The following is a 19720-nucleotide window of genomic DNA, read 5'->3' as shown; positions in this document are numbered from 1 at the left end:
GGGGTGGTCGTTTTTCACAGAGGGAGGGAGGGAGAGTGAGAGAAAAAAGTACAAAAAAGGATAGATAGAGCGAGAGAGAGGGAGGGATAAAGATAGAGAGAAGGTGAGAAGAGAGTAAAATAAAGAGAGAAACAGAAAGAGCAAGTGGGAAAGAAAGAGAGAAGAGAGCGCAAGAGATACAGTGAGAGAAAGAGAGAGATACAGAGAAAGAGAGAGAGATACAGAGACAGAGAGAGATACAGAGAGAAAGAGAGAGAGAGAGAGGCAGAGAAAGAGAGAGAGAGATACAGAGAAAGAGAGAGAGATACAGAGACAGAGAGAGATACAGAGAGAAAGAGAGAGATACAGAGAAAGAGAGAGATACAGAGAAAGAGAGAGATACAGAGAGAGAAAGAGAGAGATACAGAGAAAGAGAGAGAGAGATACAGAGAGAGAAAGAGAGAGAGATACAGAGAGAGAAAGAGAGAGAGATACAGTGAGAGAAAGAGAGAGATACAGAGAGAGAAAGAGAGAGAGAGAGAGAGAGAGGCAGGAGGGGCCCAAGAGAGGGAAGGTGAGAAAAGAAATGAGCGCAAGAGAAAGATAGAGAGAGACAGAGAGAGAGAGGGTGCCAAAGATGTGGCAGTTAGTGTGAGAAACTAACTGGGGGAAAAGGTATTAGCACCTCCTCCCCTGCTTCTCCTCACCCCCACTCCCTTCAAATCATCACCACCCAACTCAAGGAGCAAAGCTCATACCCCACATCACAGGAGGCGTCTCCACAGCACAGGACACGGCCTCCCCTTCATCACCCTCACCTCACCAGCCCCACCTCCCCAGGAGCGGCCGGACCCTGTGCTGTGCAGAGGCCATTAGCTTAGATTACACATCTCTTCCACCCCGCCTCTCCGATGAGCCTCCAACCAAACAGAATTTATATGCACCCCAATTAAGGCCTCCCGTAATTCATCTCAGAGGAGACGGCCAGAGCCCAGACTGACATCGAGGCAAAGGGCCTCGCCTCCGCAAAAGAGAGTCATTAACGTCACAGCAGCAGCAGCCTAGGCCACAGGGGCTGTGATCCAGGCAACGGATTCCACAAAGGCCTGGTGTAAATAAAGATGCCTTTTACTGGAGGGTTTAATTTAAAATTTAAAATGGGGCTAGTGTTGTTGCTATTGGCTACTTAGCATGTGCGGTGACAAGAGAAGAGTCATCTTTTGTCGTGCGTGTTTTGTCGTTAACAGAAATGCATCGCGGAGGGAGAATAACGGAAATATGCGCGAGTGAAAACACTGACGACACTGAAGACAGAAGCTCACACACACACACACACAAATAAAATGGGGGTGGTGGGCATTACCTGTCTGTGGCTTTAGCTTGGTTGAGGTCAGTTGAGAGAGCTGCCCCTTCCTCAACGCAAGACTGCCCCTAAGCAAAGTCCTGAGGAGGTGGGGTTGCCCCCTTTTTTTCCAGGGCATTTTCTCATGATAGACAAATCAATTTGAACTTAAGGCGGGGCGTAGTAAGATGGCAGCTACTGCTATTTTTTCCATGACACAGATCACAGAGAGGGGTGGGGTGGGGTGGGGTGGGGGAGAGTTGAGAATTGAATCATCATTATTATTATTATTTTGCTAGTGGTGGGGAGGAAGAGGACCACAAAAAGTCTGGATGTTTCCAATGCAAAGGAGCGGGAGTCAGCCCAAAGCAAACGTTCCCCCAACCAAAAAGGGGAAGGTTACTCAACCAGAAGAGAAGGGCAGTTACTTTCCTTTCATCCTACTCGAGCAGAGTTACTAGATTAGCAAACAAGACAGAGCCATGGCTCAACATGCTATACTGCCACTGTAACAATGTTATAATGCGATACTCTTCTGTAACTTGAGATTAATACCACTCTAGAATAGCTCTACAACATGCATATAGGGAAAAAAAGCACACTTCCTTAAGCCAATTTGTATCTATGTTTTACTAGCTGTAGCTGTTTTACTAGCTGTGTACGCGATATCAATGTAACATGGACACACACACAGCAGGAAACTGGACTATGCTAAACGCCCCACCTAAAGGGCCTCTAAATGCCGGGGCGAAGCGGCATGCGAAGGTGTGAAGAGAGCAGCTGCCCTGGCCAGCCTGCGACAAAAAAGCACTGCACTGTCCGTCAACCGCTGTCAAGCGGGGTCAGCGCTTTACTAAAGCCGCAAGTCAGCAAAAAGCAAGAGTGAGTGTGTGTTCATATATACTGTATATTGTGTGTGTGTGTGTGTGTGTGTGTGTGTGTGTCTGTGAGAGTTAACGTCAGACTGTGAGATTGCATGTACAAGTATGCATGAGTGAGTGATTGAATTGTATTCATCCTTCATGTGCAGCAGGCGAGTGGTGGTGACTGCATAACTGCATAAGAAATGAGCACTGTTAGCTTAGCTCTCTCCCACAATCTGACCCTGCTCCTCTATTACAGGAGAGCTGTAGCCTGGAACCACTGCTGAGATGTGTGTGTATGGCAGGGCAGGCAGGAGTGGAGCAGGGGGGTCAAAGTCAAATGAATTATTTATGGTGCATAATCACTTGCCCCCCTGACATTAGGAATACCCCCTCCTCTCTTTTGCATGTGGCCTACTTGGAAGGCTGGAACCTTGAACGAGCTCCATGAAGTCATTACGATAATTTATGCCTAAACAATATGAACACTTTCCCTCCCTGACCACGACGTATCTGCTCCTGCTACTAGAATGCATAAATAGTATATTAACATCTAAAGGTCATCCTGCTCTTCCCGTTTGCATATAGAACATAGGGACGCTACAACCTTGCTAATGTTATTGCTAGTGCTAAGGATGTAGCGTAAATGCTGCCTCTCTTTCTTGGATGAGAAGAACAATGCAGAGATGAGCCTTAGACTGAGTCCCACTCCTTCAGAGGTTAACAGTCAAGAAACAGGATGGACAACCCACTTTACACCTCCACTGTCTTCTGGGATGTGTGGAGAAGCAGCTCAGAGCTTTCCATGTTAATGGCTAACATGCCAATCAGAGTCAATGTGCAACAATTGTATTGTATGTATAATTGTATTGTATGTATAATCTCATACGCTTCAATTTGTAGATAATGTATTAAACAGTTATGCCAATTGTGAATGCACACATACTTATACAAACTGTATCATTTCGCACACATCCACACACACAGCTTCACGCTTAGCAAGTGCACACAGTGGAGGTCATAAAACAAGGTGGAATCAATTTGGACACAAACAGCCTTTTCCAATTCAGGCCCATTAAAATACAGAGTAATGGTGGTGGTGACACTCTAATCAATTTGCAAGAGGCTCTCAGACCGCACGACACCCTCTCTTCCAATCTGGGTGCTTCACGAGGACAGCGAAATGTCACGCTAGCTCTCCTTTTCCCCCCCATTTCCCCTCCTGTTTGTCTCTCGGTTTATTTTTAGGAAGCCGCCCTTTTGTGAACGTTACATCTTTATCCTCAGCTGGACCATTTTTTGTGTGCGCATTAAGTTTGTGTGTGTGCGGCTGTGTGTGTGCGGCTGTGTGTGTGTGTGAGCGTGTGAGCGTGTGTGTGTGTGTGAGCGTGTGTGTGTGTGTGTGAGCGTGTGAGCGTGTGTGTGGTGGTTAGGGGGGGGCTTAAAAGGACATTTTCATCACCGTTGTGCTATACAGTGCATGTCTGTGATGGACAACGAAGACAGATAAGCGCATTAGCATAGATTTGCTAATCTGGCCTGTGGAAGCTGAGAGTAGTTCTGGCTCTCTCCATGCCCAGTGGAGGCACACAGCACACGGGTGGTTGTGTGTTTGTGTGTGTGTGTGTGTGTGTGTGTCTGTGTGTGTGTGTGGGGGGGGGGGGGGGGGGGGGGGGGGTATTGCAGAGGGTGACAGCAGAGGCATTTAGAAAATGTCATGGCTGGTCCCCGAGGCGTGTGTCTGAGGCATGGCAGAGCGCTGGGCAGGACCTCAGCAAAGGTGGTGGTGGCGACGGAGGAGGAGGGGTGGGGGAGTCATCTCCCTCGCCTAAGAGAGACAAGGCCGAACGTGTCGCGTTCAATTTGTGGTGACGAGGCGACCTGGAGGGCTGGAGAGAGCTGTGTGTGTATGTGGGTGTGTGTGTGTGTGTGTGTGTGTGTGTACTGTATGTGCAAATGTGTGTGTGTGTGTGTGTGTGTGTGTGTGTACTGTATGTGCAAATGTGTGTGTGTGTGTGTGTGTGTGTGTGTGTGTGTGTGTAGATAGATAGATAGACAGATAGATAGATAGATAGATAGATACTTTATTGATCCCCAGGGGAAATTCAGTAAATAAGTGTGTGTGTGTGTGTGTGTAAATAAATGTGTGTGGGTGGAAACATTTTACGTACATCTTTTTAAGTGTGTTGGGATTTTGGGATTGTTTGTGGATCCGAGCTCCGTGCTTGTAAAGAGAGTAAAGTGTCACCAGAAAGATGGAAAGAGGGGACAGGGGAAGGACACAGGAGAGATACCCTTTCAGATTCAGGCACTACACAGGGTCTATCATAACAGTCAGATGTGTGAGAAGAGGAAGAACAATCGGAAAGGAGAGCATGAGAGAAAAGAGCAAAGAAAAACCTAGCCTTGGATCCCTGGAGTGGGTGGGTTCCTTGGCAATTTACCCTTATAAAAACCTGGGTGGGGCAACCATTTTAGAGGGGAGGGGCATCATTTGGCTTAGCAATGCCAGCGCTTCGGTTAAGGGGTTAGTAAGGGTGGGCTCATTCACGGGATCGCCAAGGCTTTTAAATGGTTGTTACCTGGAGCTGTTAAAGAAAAATGACAAAAAAACAACAAAACAACAAAAAAAACAAAAACAAAAACAAATTTAAACAGAACGTTAGAAAGAAAGAGAACCAACCAAAAGGAGCACAGCAGCGTTTGTGATATTCAACCATTTTCAGTCATTCAACATGTCACATGGCTATGCATGTCCATTTCTAGGTTTTTTCTTTTCGTTTGCTTTTTCTTTAGAAATAAAAAAAAAAAAATCAGGGAATTCCACTCATTCCCTTTTGAGTTGGCACAACTCAAATGAATTGTCTCTCTTTTTTTTTTTTTTTTTGATTGCAATAAATATAACTTGTTTACAGGGAATTTTTGAAGGGAAACAGCAGAAAAAACACTGATGAACAAAACACCCACACACTTACACACACATTGACAAAGGTATCAAACTCAAAATAGGCCGCATGGGTAAGCGGACAGAGACAAAAGACAGGTGAGCGGGGGGGGGGGGGGAGGGGGCAGGAGGGGCGGGTGTATGGGAAAACGGTTCAGCAGAGGGCTCTTACAGTTGAGGTCCATGTACCAGGCATTGTTGCCGTACTGGTACTTCCAGATGGTCTGGCCAATGGAGCAGACCAGAGAGATGGCCAGCAGGCAACCGAACAGCACCAGGATCTGGAAGTTAGTGATGCGCTCCACATTGGACAGCTTCAGAGGGGGCCGCGTGGAGTTCTGACAGTCAAAACAAAACACAGCAAGACAAACAATGTGGGGAAACCCAAGACAACCCGCGCTGTTGTAACTGGTGCGATTAAATAAATGCTAAAAGCTAAGTGTGAGAAGTCACAGCAAGGTCAGAGGTCATTCACACTGCCCTCAACACCACCAGCAGCACACTGCAAAATTCAACCCTTGGGGCCAACCATTGGCAGGGGCAATTCAGTGGAAACAGCCTACAATGTTTCGCTCAGGCAGGTCATTAAAAATGCTCAACTGGTGTTTGTTGGATCACGTCATGCTTGACCATCTTTCTCACAGAGGATCCCCAGACCGCCTCGTGAGAGTTTAGGTGAGTAGATGACTAACCTGCATGAGCTTGGTGTCATGGCCGGTGTAGACCACAATGCCGTGCACCCACTGGGTGTTCCGAAGCTGAGCTCCTCTCAGGAGGATCTGGTCAGGGCCCAGGGGAACAGTGCTGCAGATGAACAGAACAAGAGAGAGAGAGAGAGAGAGAGAGAGAGAGAGAGAGTGAAGGAGAGGGAGAGAGAGAGGGAGAATAAAGGAGGGAGAGAGAGAGAGAGTTTGTGATGCAGAGAAAGAGAATTGGAGAGGGCAAGTGTGAAAGAGACAATGTGAGAATAATAGAGAGAGAATGAGTTGAATAAGTCACAGTAGAAAGAGAGAAGAACAGTGGGAGAGAGAGAGGGAGAAGTAAGATAAAGAGTTTACATATAAGAAGTGTGTAGAATTGAGATACAAGTAGTGTGACAGAGAGGAGGAAAGGATAAGAGAGCCGGTGACAGAAAGAGACAAAGAGAACAATTAAGAAACAATTACAGAGACCCCCGCCTCCACCCCCTCCCCACCAACCACCAAAACAAATCCAGTGAAGGTGAGCTCTATAGTCTATAAATCAACCACTCTGTCCATCTCCTGGTCCCAGTCCTCGTCTCAGGCCTGCCTCTAAACAGACTGTGAGAGAAGGCAAAAAAGGGAATAGGCCCCAGGAGAGCCTCTCTGTGGTTAAATAAAGAAGCAGTCATCGTCCCGTGGTGCGGAGACTCAGGCACAGGGCAGTGGACCTCAGCACACAGCTGCACTCTGCACTAAATACTGCTGCGTGTCTGCAGAACACAGACAAGACAAATGGGACTTATGCAAGTCTTGCCTACAGATTTTTATGTTACAGCATACACAGGGGTGTGATTTGTCAACAAAGACAATGACTGAGGGGGAAGATATTAGCCATAATAAAGCAAAAGTTCCCTGGGAAATTTGACAAAAAGTGTACTGGATAACAATCACAGACTGCACCTTTAAAAATCCATCCTCTGCTGTTGTGACGTTACTATGGGAGGTGGAGACGCACACAGCGAGATAACGGCGCCCTGAATCTGAGCCTCTCGGCCCACACAGCCAAAAATCACTCTGCGCTCTGAAATGAATCTAGTACAGGCTCCATCAATCTTGCAGGCAGCTGCCTCACAGGCAACTGATCTTTGGCCAAGGATCCTCGGAGGGGGGGAAAAGGGAAAGAGACGCGAGTGTGTTGAGTGTTGCTCGCTGGCCCTTTACCTGTGCCCGTGCAAGCGGATGTTCCCAACGAACTCGTACAGGTGCCTGTTGGGGCTCTCACACTCCATGCGGCCGGACAGACGCATGAGGCTGTCAATGTCTCTGATCTCCGTGGTGATCTGGAGGGCCTGGCAGATACATAATTGATTTATCGAAATTCTTTAGTAACAATCTACAACATATATATACACACACATACATACATACATATATATATATATATATATATATATATATATATATATATATATATATATATATATATATATATATATATATATATATATATATATATATATATATATATATAAATAAATAAATAAATAAATAAAGGATAATTGCATTTGCACAACCATGTCATTATACGATATACTGTGTCACTGAACATATATGTCAAAAAACAAAACAGCCCTGAAGCTTATTTCCATTGTGGTCTTTCACAAAAAAATAAATGAATAGGTCATTGTGATTGCAACAATGGAAAGGGGGGGGGGGGGGGGGTACAAAACTACTGGGTCAATGAATGTGCTATGCAGCTGGACATTAAATTAGGTCATCATCAACATCGTCAACACCATCTGTCCAGTCAGCTTTTGTCAATCTACTCTTATCTTCAAACAGAGAGAAAACAACACTGTTGTGCTACATTTAACGGACAAAAGCACACAATAGCACACCTGTAGGAGGTCTCACCTGTCTGATTTTAAGGTTGGTCTCTCCATCCAGGTTGGAGGTTTCGATGTAACACATTCCTTGCGGCTCACTGATTCAGAGCGAAAGGCAAGATTACACAGAGCATGCGTACACATGTCAGCACTGGCATTAAGTTACTGTTCACTAGTACTACGGCTACTCTCTACAGTAACTCTCAGATCTGAACCATTAAAGAAACACTATGAACAAAGACCAGTATTTAAATGGATTGTTTCCAATTATACTGTTCTTTTAAGTCTACAAGTAGATTTGTATAAAAAAAAATCAGCCAGCTGTCAATATCATCTGTTTACACCGTACACTGGAGAGCCTACTCAAAGAGAACAACTGGATACACAACTTTCACAAACAAAGACAATGCTATGAGTAGTTTTGCAGTTGTGTGGTATGTAACACCAGCACATATGCTACAGAGCATATGAAGCAAAACAGTTGCGCTCTCATGAAAGTGAGTCTTCTGAAACTAGGGTTAGTGTTTATAGTATAGTTCGCACACGGTATATAACATATTATGAAACACAGCACATTCATGTGAACCTAGAGACAGCATTTATAGTACCGTAAAGTGGAATGTTTAAATAGTGTACTATGTTGTTCTGTGTTTCTCTCAGTCTTTGTCTGTGTTGTTGTCGAGTCCAGCTGTCCTCTGAGTGGAAGCATGGCACATGCAACTGGGGCGTGGGGAGAGTGGGCTCAAGTGTCACAGCAGACAAAATGGGGTGTTTAACATAAGCAGCCACTGGGCACGAGACAGTTTGAGACAGCGAGACAGTGCTTAGGGTGCCAACCAGCCACTCTTAATTTCACTGATCGGGTGATGTGCACGTGTGTGTGTGTGTGTGTGTGTGTGTGTGTGTGTGTGTGTGTGTGTGTGTGCGCGTGTGTGATGAGCTCCCTGAAAGAAGAAATATGGCTTAATTAATTGCCTGTATATTTCATACTTAACGGGTGACCGAGGGGCATTGATTTTCTTATTCTATACATCTGCCTACTCCAGAGTGCTGCCAAGACTAGCCATGAGGGAAAAGCTGGAAAACTATGCTAGGTATTAAACTATGGGCACCTTGCCAAGGGCTGCTGCACTGCACAAAGCCATTCTATTCTAAACCACAACACAGAGGCTCCATTAACAACCGCAGCACACAGAAATAGCCCAAGTATCTATGATACTAGGAGTGGTTTAGAGGTAGAGATATTTTAAAACAAAAAAATATGTTTTAAAATATGTTTTAAATATCAAACCACCATAGATACTTGCGAGCAGACTAGGCAGACTCGTGCTGCTATTGGGATGTGACAGCATGCAATGAGTCACATCACAGATGTGGCCCCTAAGCTCTTGCGGGGCCAGGCAGCTTACGTTGAAGCCATGCGTTGCACTGTCTACGACACAGAAGTACAATCTGCCGACTTAAGTCAAAGGGTCCCTTTCTTTTAAAGAAGGGCGAAGAATTGCTTCACCATGATGTAAGCTTGGCCGGCTAGCATACTTTATTACACTGTGCAGTCCAGTGTTGATGCTGTTCTTAGAAGAAAAAAAAACATCTGCCTAGGTACAGAGCATCAGTATGCTTTCACAACACTGACTATAGACATTCAGTAAGACAACGTTTCCTGTCACAGAGAGGGGAACTAATGTTTACAGTAGTGTGATGCCCAATTGGCATTTCCATTTAGCATTAAGCCAGTTTGACTTCTGCCTACACAGAGAAGACTATGGCTGGTAAAGGAAATCAGTCTCTCTGTGTTGGTCAGTGGTGAGTGGTGATCAGTGATGTGCAGCTTTGAATCTGAGCAACCCTCTTGTTTATTCAGAACAGGAAGTGCCTTTGCGATGGGGATGGGGGGGTGGGGGACCCCTATTGTGTCCCCTTCCCACAATACCCCATCCAAAAGGTGCGTTGCGGTGCCACTCCTGACCTGGATGACAGGATGACGAGGTCTGCCGGGAGATGATCCCCGTTGGCTGCTTTGACTATCTCCCCTACCGCCACCTTTGGCGAGTTACCCACGATGCACCAGCAGGGAGTGGGACAGAGCGTGGCGGATGATTGTTGAGGATGAGGAGGAAGAGGAGCAGCAGGAGGAGGAAGAGGAGGAGGGCAGAACAGATGGAAGGAGAGGACAAACCAAGACAGGGAGGAAGAGAGACAAATGCTTTCAGTCTACGGAGGTAAAGAACACAATGTCAAACTCACAATCGTTTCTTTTGGTCTTCTGTTTTGTTTTCAAAAGCCATCAGAATCAAGTCAGACCCCATATCACATTCATAAAGCATGGACCCTTAATGATCCTCATAACAGTCAAGTGTGATGCTTCAGTCGATTTAGTCAGATGTACTTGTTTCAACATTGAGGACATTTATTTTGAACTAGAGAAAAGCATCAGCGCATGAGGCCTGGCTTGCTGAGGGACTCTGAAAAGGAAAGGAGAGACACAGTCTGTCGGCACTGCTGATCTGTGCTTATCCAACGGCACAGCACACTCCAGGAAGGAAGTGATGGCTCCCACAATGCGTTCCTCCAACACTACCTTAGCACTAAACATACTGTTTCAATAGTATATCATACAAGTTCACATTATTTTGTTTTGTACTGCTTTGTGTTTGTTCTCTCTCATCATTTCAGGGCTGAGCCATCACTTCCTCTGTAGAGTGGAGAGTCGGAGGGGGAGGGGGGGGGGGGGCAGGATGTGAAGAAGACTCCTTGGGACTTCAGCAGTAATCCTGTACCTGGATGACAGCAGAATTGCGTCTGCAGGTACGTAATCTTTGCCATTTATTTTAACTATATCTCCCACCACTACCTGTAAGACAAACACTAGTTATAGTTAAGACATTAGATGAGAAAAAGGCTTTCATTCAACTATTACACCACTCTCTTGCTACTGTCTTATGTTTCCCTTAAACGGTAGCATCCCAGAGAAAATGAGTCTTAAAAATGTTGAATGGTGGCAATTTTACAATTCTATGAGGTACAAACTGTTTTATAGCATGGGTGCCACTAATCTAACAGAGCTGTTGCAATATGCATAGTGAAACAATAAAAACTCCACAAAAGACATAACCAACACATTATCCACACACCATCCCTGTGCACATCAACATAAAAGAGAACATGAAGGTGTCTACCTGAAACGTATGGGTTGTAAAGCAGTCTGAGCTGCAGATATACACAGTGTGGAAACACTCACCTCTGCTCTGACTGTTGGGTTTGTGTTCCCGTGAGCTTACGGTGGGGAAACTATAGGAGTGCTTTCACACTTTACGCTCCTGAGAATCAGAAGTGCGCAAGCCGCCGCACAGACGCCACGTACAGTGCAGCGATCACGGGGTAATTATTGCACTGCTGTCTCCACACACAACTCCGCTCCAGTCGTTCCGCACCTGCTTATTATGGAGCCTGCGCTTTCACTGACATCTTAATTAACCAGCTGCTTTATTAAAAACACGGACAGTGAAAGCTGCACTGTGTCTCAAAACGCCCCATCACCCAACGATATCAGCTGAGCGGGATAGGTAGTAGGCGGAGCAGATGGATGTGGAGGCGGAGTTATAATAAGGATGCTTTTGTAGTGCATTAGTTACAGGTCTTTTAGTACCCACTGCTTATCATTTAAAAGTTTAAGAGACATTAAAGAGTTTTGATAATGTCATAAATGAAACAAACATCAATGTAAATGTCATCACATATATTTCGTAATATTATGTTTCAGTACAATGCAATGCTCATGTGAGAGGGTAGCATTACGAGCTGCTAAGCCCAGCTCTGAACCCAAAATAATCTTTACCCTTCTCCTAACCTTAACCCTGTACTTATTTCCATCAGTGTCTGGCATTCCATAAGCCCATCACACACTGCGCCCAGTCAGAGAGAGCACCCTGCGCCACCCATGACCACCCTTACTAAGGGGCACAGCACTCATGCCAGCCATCTCTATGGGGCTGTCAGCCAGCCAGCCGGTGTCTGACACCGTCTACGAATGCAGCACCTTCACGCTACCGCACACAGGCTGGGCTGGGAACCATCTGCCATGGAGAACATGGAGGGGAGAGAGAGAGAGAGTGAGAGGGAGAGAGAGAGAGAGATAGAGAGAGAGAGAGAGGTATGCATACCTTTTCCCAGTGCACTATTTCCCAGGCGCCGTTCCTCAGCACTGCAGGTGGGGGTGAGAAAGAGAAACAGGGAGGGAGGGAGGGAGGGAGGGAGAGGGGGTGGATGATACAGAGAGAGGGAGAGATGGAAAGAGGGAATAAGGCAGAAGAGAGTTGAAGAGAGGGAGAGCAAGAGAGGTGAGAGAGAGAAAAACAGAGGTAGAAAGAGAGAGTAGACATGTGGAGGACAGAATGTGAAAGGACGACAAGAGGAGAGAAGAAAGGAGATGGCAGAGTGAGAGAGAAAGAAAGGATACAGAAAAAAAGAGAAAGAGAGTAAGAGAGATATCATTATCACTTTGCCTGCTTCCCTTCCGCAGAAGCAGTTCCTCTGTGGCATGTCCTATTCAGTGTGCCTGGAGAGTCAGGAGGCTCATGTGGCCGTGCTGAGGTTTGAGAACACAGCCAGATATACACATAAGCCCAACCGCCTCTCAGAGCACACAGAAAGCAACAGATGAGCATCCCCACAGAGGAATGGAACAGACAGACAGACAGACAAACAAACACATGCAGATGTCATGCACTCACACACATTACATTCACACTCATACATACACTAACAGACACTCACAAATGCATAGTTGCATAGGCAGACAACCTCTGTTAGCTTTAGCTGTAAGTGAAGGTGTAACTCCATTCCTTCACAGTTAAATGTTTGAGTTCAATCTATGCGGGATCTCCCCCCTGATTTTGAGTAGGCCTGCTGATTCTACCCCATGTACTGATTGGATTCAACATGCTGACATATTAGCAACAAGTTGAACAACTGTGACTGTTACCTTTGGGCATGCATTACTGTAAGGAGAATTCCAGCCATTTTTCACATAGATCTCTGTTCATAATCATGCCCCCAGTGTGTAGCACTATAGCTGCCTGGGTGCTGTAGCTGTAGCTGTTGGCGGTTGTTAAGGTGTACCGTCAGGAATGTTGGAAAATTAACGTTCTAAAGAACATCTGGGTTCATTGACTTTAACATACACTGTAGAATTTTAGAACCTTCAATTGTTGCGGAACGGAATCTTATGTTAGAATGTTCAAAAACCCACCCCTTTAAGGGTTATAGTGCTATGGGCTGGATAAGAGTGTGGGCATGGCAGGCTATAGTTATACTGTGAAAAGGCCAGTTAAGTCTCACCTTGGGTTTCCTTCTTATTGACCACACTGTCTGCATTATGCCGTTTCTGGAAGAGATGGAAAGAAACGATGCACGTTAGCCTGAGAGGAATACAATATAAACATCTCAGAGTTCAACAAACATACAGTGTTACACAAAAAAAATGTTGTAGCTCAGAAACAAAACTCCCTCAAAGAGGAACATGGGGTAACGGTGATCAGAGTAGAGAAGGGGTCAGGATGTAACACGAGGGGAAAGTGGTACAGTACGTCAGACACGGAGTCGACTTTCTGCAGGAGATTACAGCCGCTTTGATCTCTGCTTACACCGGGAGAAGGAGGAAGAGGAGGAGGAGAGGGAGCGATCGGAGCTCTTCAAACATTAGCGTAAAGGAGAGAAGCTGACTCCTGCCCCAAGGACACGATAAAAAAGCACCGCATGTATATTTAACGAAATGCTTGTCTGCAATCCGACAGGGCTATTACACTACTGCCCACAGCACAGAGAGTCACTCCCGCTAACACACATACACACACTCACACACACACACAAATAGAAAAACATGCAGGCAGGTCATTGTGCACCGTCAGAAGGAATCACATCTACATGGGCAACTAACAGAGATTTCAGTGACATGACGAGGTTTCAGATTCTACATGTACCACAGGCAGACCGTATGATGTCATTAGAAACCTTGATATACTGCAGCATTGAAGACGCTTCACAAAGGCTCACTGGCATTAACTTACTAATGTTGCATTATTAACACAACATTTAAAAAAAAAAAACTTTCCATTAAGGCACCAAGAGACATTCTCTTATGTCCTTTCATACACACTAGGGTCTTCTGTGCAAAACTAACCGCCTGAGGAAATCTTCTGCAGTACCTTCTCCCTCTCTCCTTTCTCCCTCTCTTTTTCCCCTCTCTCCTTTCTCCCTTTCTCCTTCTCTCCTTTCTCCCTCTCCTTTCTCACTCTCTCCTTTCTCCCTTTCTCCCCCTCTCCTTTCTCCCTCTCTCCCTCTCTTTTTCCCCTCTCTTTTTCCCCTCTCTCTTGCTCTCAGGGAGAAGCGAGCGGCTGATAGCGTTTAATATGACGGATACCTTCGCTCCCCGTTGTGAAATTTAATCAACGGTCGACGACTCGTGCAGTGCTCATCGGCTCTGCAGCAACAGGGGCAAGTTAAAGCTCTCAGATAAACCCTCTTCATTGTCTGATACGCATTTAGGTGTGTGTGATGGGTTGAGCCATGGAGTGTGTGTGTGTGTGTGTGTGTGTGCCAGGACATGTGCATATCTGTGTGTGTGTGTGTGTGTGTGTGTGTATGTGTGTGTGTGTGTGTGTGTGTGTGTGTGTGTCAGAGCATGTGTTATGGAGAGGTGCTGTGAACTGCTGGGCAATTTCCCCATGCAGTGTAGTGAAGCTGGTAACAGTAAGGGTAATAGGGGGGTGGGGGGGGGGGGGGGTCTTTACATTTTCATTTTCTTCTCATCCCTCCCTCCCTTCCTCCCTTCCTCCCTTGTTCCTCCTGCGGAGGTGAAGTGATCATTAGATTAAAGTGTTTAAATCATGCAGGCCCTGGAGGAGGCGCGGAGGGAGAAGATGGCTTATATGGTGGCTCACTCCTCCTCCAGTCCACAGCGTGACTCACAGAGCACACAGTCTTAGAGAATGGGCATAGACAGTGTGTGTGTGTGTGTGTGTATGTGTGTGTGTGTATGTGTATGTGTGTGTGTATCCGCATGCTTATGCTATGAATGTGCCACATTTGGTGACCAGCTAGACGAATCCTGTGTGAAATTCCCATCAGATTTGGTGAGCTGGACATCAGATAGCGAAACACAAGCCCGGCCTACGGGTCACCTCCAGCCCAACAAAGGAGCTCTGTTGCCTACAAGCAGCAGACTGAGGAGGAGAAGATCCTGTAGAGGGGGCATCCTCTCCCCTCTACAAGCCCCTCTCACCTCCAGCTCTGGAGACTGGACCTCAGGTCTAAATGACTACAATCTGAGACGACGTCACCGAGCTTTAGTAATTACTGCACTTCTTTGATAAATTTCCATAACAAAATGACATGATGTCTCCATTTAGGAGACTCTATTTTGTTTATGTTCAGGAGTGTTTGGATTGAACATACATCAGGGATCAGACAAAAATAAATAATTCACAGATTAACAAACTACTATTCACTATCATTGTGGGGAATAGTGGAGCAGCCGTAACCTCGAGTCCCGACCCCGCCGTTGTGAACCCGTGTCACCTGGGATAAAGGTGTCTGCTAGTGTCTGTTAATATAACTAAATAAGTTGGAGTGAATTTAAACAGGAGGACCTCCACTGGTCTATGAGGCACAGAGGATGACACAGGGAGAGGTGAAACAGTTGACAGCAGGTCTGTACTACTATGAGAGTTGGGAGCACACACACGCACGCACACGCACACACACACACACACACACACACACACACACGCACGCACACCTATACACATGCACACAGGACACACAACCTTAACTGCCAACGCCATCATTCCCGAGCCACACACAGTTGGCCAAAGGTACTGGTAGAAACTGCTGCGCTGGACAATAACCCAGGGGAGGGAAGGGGGCTGCAGACGTGTGATGGTGTAAGTGAGTGAGAGAGTGCTTGTGCTTGCGTGTGTGTGTGTGTGTGTGTGTGTATATATGTGTGTGTTTGTGTGTGTGTGTATGTTTGTGTGTGAGTGTGTGAGTGAGAGAGAGAGAGAGAGAGAGAGAGAGAGAGAGAGAGAGAGAGAGTAGCACTAGGACACAGAGAGATAGAGAGTATGTGATCAGACACCTGGCCCGATAGGAGACCGTATAGAGTGTCTTATTTCAAGACAGCAGCAGGGAAGTGATTTTACTACGAGTTGGCACTTTGAGGTCCTGCAGCTGCAGCTTATCGACAAACCTATACCACCAGGGCCTGCACTTCATGTTACCCCCAGACAGACAGCGAAGGGCTTCACTAAGGCGAAACTAAGGCGGTAGAGGAGAGGAGAACAGCAAATTTCCTTGGGTGACAAAACGGCAACTGAGTCTTCAAATCCCCTCCCTTGTTTTCACTGTGCTGGACAATAGTGGACAGAAATGGGCCAAGCTCTCCAGCAACGCCTACAACAGTGAATCTCCATGAATCTTTTGCAAGTTAGATCAGGAATGTGGCAATCAACACACACACATACACACACAAACAAACACAGACACAGACACAGCTCACATCACATGAATGCAATCTCAGTTACAACAGAAAAGTATCTGTTACGCAGAAGAAATTGCACAAGACTCTTTTTAGCAGGTCCCAAAATAAAATCTACTCTTTTGTGCTTTGCCAGCTCCAAAACTGATAACTTCAGTGGTTTTCAAAACATCTTACCAAAGGACTGTGGTCGTAAAGCTGAGCAATACTGGCACATTTGCAGTGTTGAAGTGCAGTAACATTACAATGTTAAAATTACATGCATTTACCCTTATATATAAAAAACAAATATATCTGTCTAAATCTAAAATAACTGTCTGCATCTACACAGACCCACTGCATCTTACTACCTATTGCCTGTGACTGCTGTTACAGCTATAAATCACTGTGATGGATCCTACTGGTCAAACTGTAAGGATATTTTAAGCTCTACAGTATAACTGTAGCGTTCTGATGTCCAGTTCACACACGTCAAAGACATGAAACACGTGAGGAGGTTGCGTAATTGATACCGTTGCCATGACCGTTTCACCCTTTCACTGCAACTGAAAACACTATTAGTTTCAGTGGGGATTCCTCTCCTAATCAATTGGCAGTGCTCCACAAGTAAATACCCCATAGTCCCACTCTGACAACATGTGGGGCTTTTTAGCTGTAATACAGTATACAGTAAGCCAGTTACAACTCCGAGACCACAAACATAAATAAGTAAATAAAAATAAAAGAAGTTCCACAAAAATAGCCATTTTCCGGTCTTCTGCCTCCACAGACAGACAGTGTGTGTCCCGTGTGGCTTCCTAAAGTATTTGCGGCCAATTAGCAGAGTGGTCATGTGACTTCCTGTACGTGAGTGCAGTTGAAATGAACCGTCCCAACGGGGGCGTCGAGTCGAGAGCGCCACTGAACTGCATCCACAGCCTCAGCTGTCCATTAACGTTTTGGGTCACTGACAATTCTACATTACTAGGTATTTATGTAACAATTATGGGTAGCACATGACCATATGGCTCTCAGCAACACTGGCTGGGCTAAAATAGCTAGAGCAGAGGGGTGCAAGAGCAGTGGAAGGCAGCACAGGGGGGCAATAGAACATTTTCAATTAAATACTTCATTTCTAATTCAATATGAAAGACCTGCTAGGGGCAATGCAGCTTTATCAGATTTACTCTACGGGCCAGTTTCCTGGACACAGATTATTATGCCTAGTCCTCCTGGACTAAAAGAGCACTTCATTCTCCATCGAAAAAGAGCTTTTAGTTTCGGACCATGCCTAAGCCATGTGTACATAGGAAACTAGGCCCTACTCCTAGACTGGGACTGTGTGTCACGCGGGCGTTTGACTTACCAGGTCCTCAATGATCTCTTTGACGGCGGCCACCACCAGGATGAAGAGGAGGGGGACCAAGGTGGTCCAGCGGCCGGTGGGAGAGACATCTGGGATTTGCTGGAGAAGAGAGGAGCGAAGGGGGACAAGAAGTTAGCAAGAGCTTTAGTCCCAGAGTACTAATAAGGGTTTAAATAATCACATACAGTTCATGTGTGCATTCACGTACGCATACACAAACACCGTAAGTGTGTAGCACTTAAAGACCCCCCCCCCCCCCCCCCCCCCCCCCCCCCATCTCCTCCTTACACAGGCAGTCCTTCTGTGTCAGGCCAAGGACACAGGATGGTGACATTCACGCAACAGGGGCAGGGCACAGAGTAATGGAGCAAACACACATCAACTTCTCTGACCCTTTCAGCAAAAGCCCATATGCTCACATCTGAAGATCCCAGAGGGAAGCATTCCATGAGCTGCCAGCCTCCCCTGACACACACACATACAACCCCACACATACAGAGTCCCACACAGGAACTCACTCTCTCTCACACACACACACACACACACACACACACACACACACACACACACACACTCCCTCTGATACATGCAAAGCCACCCCACCCCCAAACAAACAAACACACACACACAAAAACACACACTCTTTCAGGTCTCTTCAGGGACTTGTACAGGGATGAAGTATCTGCCTGTCAGCCCCGTGTTACTGCCTGCTCACTCTGGGAGGCCATCTATCAAGAGGAGGTCAGACGTGCAACCCAAGAGGAGGCCATTTACACACACACACACACACACACACAAACACACACACCAGGGGAGGCCAAAGGTCTACAAGACTACACAGTCCCATTCAACTAGGCATCACATCAGTCTTTTCCTCATAGTGTAGCTTATCGGTCATTCACTTAAGAGGACATCTGACCACAGCGTTATGGGCTTATCAGGCCTAACGCTCATGCGGGGTGGGAGGGCAGCCATTGGTCTTTAGCCGGTGATGACATGTTGATTGGTTGGTTGCGGGAGTAGATCTGCTGCTGGTGTTTTCCCGGGGATGAAAAGAAATACTAGGAAGATAAACTAATCCAGGCAATGAATGAGGCTTTGTGGATTTACCCTAATAAGATCATTTTAGGCATCAAAACTAAACTTGACATGCTGAAATTCTGAATCCATCTGCAGTTCCGTCTACTACATTTGTAAATTCTTATCTTAATGGACATGAAATTAAAAATCTACCACATTTGGAAGAAAAATGGGAATGATACACACTACTAAGCGCACAGACATACACACGCATTCACACACACACACACACACACACACACACACACACACACACACAAACACACAAACATCAGGGCTCCATCTCTGTTTACCTTGTGCAGGTGATCAGAAACATCCACCCTGTGTTTGTGTGTGTGTGTGTGTGTGTGTGTGTCAACCTATTCTGTTTTGCTACATCCCTCTTTACCTCTCTGCACTTCTTCACACATAGAGAGAGAGAGAGAGAGAGAGAGAGAGAGAGAGAGAGAGAGAGAGAGAGAGAGAGTACACACATGAGATTGAAAGAGAAAGAAAGAGAGTGAGATAGATAGAAGAGAAAGAGAGCACAGGGGAGCGAGTGAGAGAAAGAAAGCGCAAGGCCACCATGTTGTCAGCTGGGTAATGAAGATTCAGACCACCTGCTCTCCGGAGCAGGCGCTAGCCAAGGTCACCGGCTCAGGCTTTACACGCCCTCAGAGTCACTCATTAGAGCCACGATTGTCAGCAGAAAAACAAACAAACAAACAAACAGAAGACTAAAGCTCCTCAACACCACACACACACACACACACACACACACACACACAGAGCAGGATTGGTGTCCCTTAGTGCCAACCTGGGATGGTTTCCTTCAAAGAATCATTGTGCACTAACCACCATTAAATGAGAGCGAGGGTGACCATTCTTCCACATCCTCTCCACACTTTCCCATTGTCATCATGGTTGGTGCACAACGATGCTTCTCGGAGCACACCAGTGCAGCACGACATCGTATGTATATCGACCCATATAGTTAAAATTTATATCGATAACACAACCACATATTAGTACGCGATACAGTCATTTCTTATTTTTGATTTTGCCCATCCCTAGTGCAGCGCG

At 46.1% G+C, this 19720-nt stretch overlaps 1 protein-coding gene across 6 annotated transcripts in view; it reads right to left on the bottom strand.

Moving 5' to 3' along the window:
- Positions 1 to 19720, bottom strand: part of atp8a1 (ATPase phospholipid transporting 8A1) — a 141478-nt gene that overhangs the window by 88684 nt on the left and 33074 nt on the right. For 4 of the 6 annotated variants that reach the window (XM_042075160.1, XM_042075163.1, XM_042075165.1 and 1 more), the window contains exons 4-12: positions 17579 to 17677; positions 13038 to 13083; positions 11861 to 11901; positions 9667 to 9740; positions 7726 to 7795; positions 7033 to 7160; positions 5821 to 5932; positions 5301 to 5466; positions 4767 to 4772 (exon numbers count right to left, since the gene is read on the bottom strand). In XM_042075160.1, the coding sequence (XP_041931094.1) occupies positions 4767 to 4772; positions 5301 to 5466; positions 5821 to 5932; positions 7033 to 7160; positions 7726 to 7795; positions 9667 to 9740; positions 11861 to 11901; positions 13038 to 13083; positions 17579 to 17677 (742 nt within the window). The remainder of the gene's footprint in view (positions 1 to 4766; positions 4773 to 5300; positions 5467 to 5820; positions 5933 to 7032; positions 7161 to 7725; positions 7796 to 9666; positions 9741 to 11860; positions 11902 to 13037; positions 13084 to 17578; positions 17678 to 19720) is intronic. The other 2 variants (XM_042075162.1, XM_042075164.1) reach the window with 1 other exon arrangement.

Source organism: Alosa sapidissima, chromosome 20 (assembly GCF_018492685.1).
Source record: "Alosa sapidissima isolate fAloSap1 chromosome 20, fAloSap1.pri, whole genome shotgun sequence".
Classification (NCBI taxonomy): Eukaryota; Metazoa; Chordata; class Actinopteri; order Clupeiformes; family Clupeidae; genus Alosa; species Alosa sapidissima.
The sequence above is the reverse complement of the archived record's forward strand: the minus strand, read 5'-3'. Positions and strand labels throughout refer to the sequence as shown.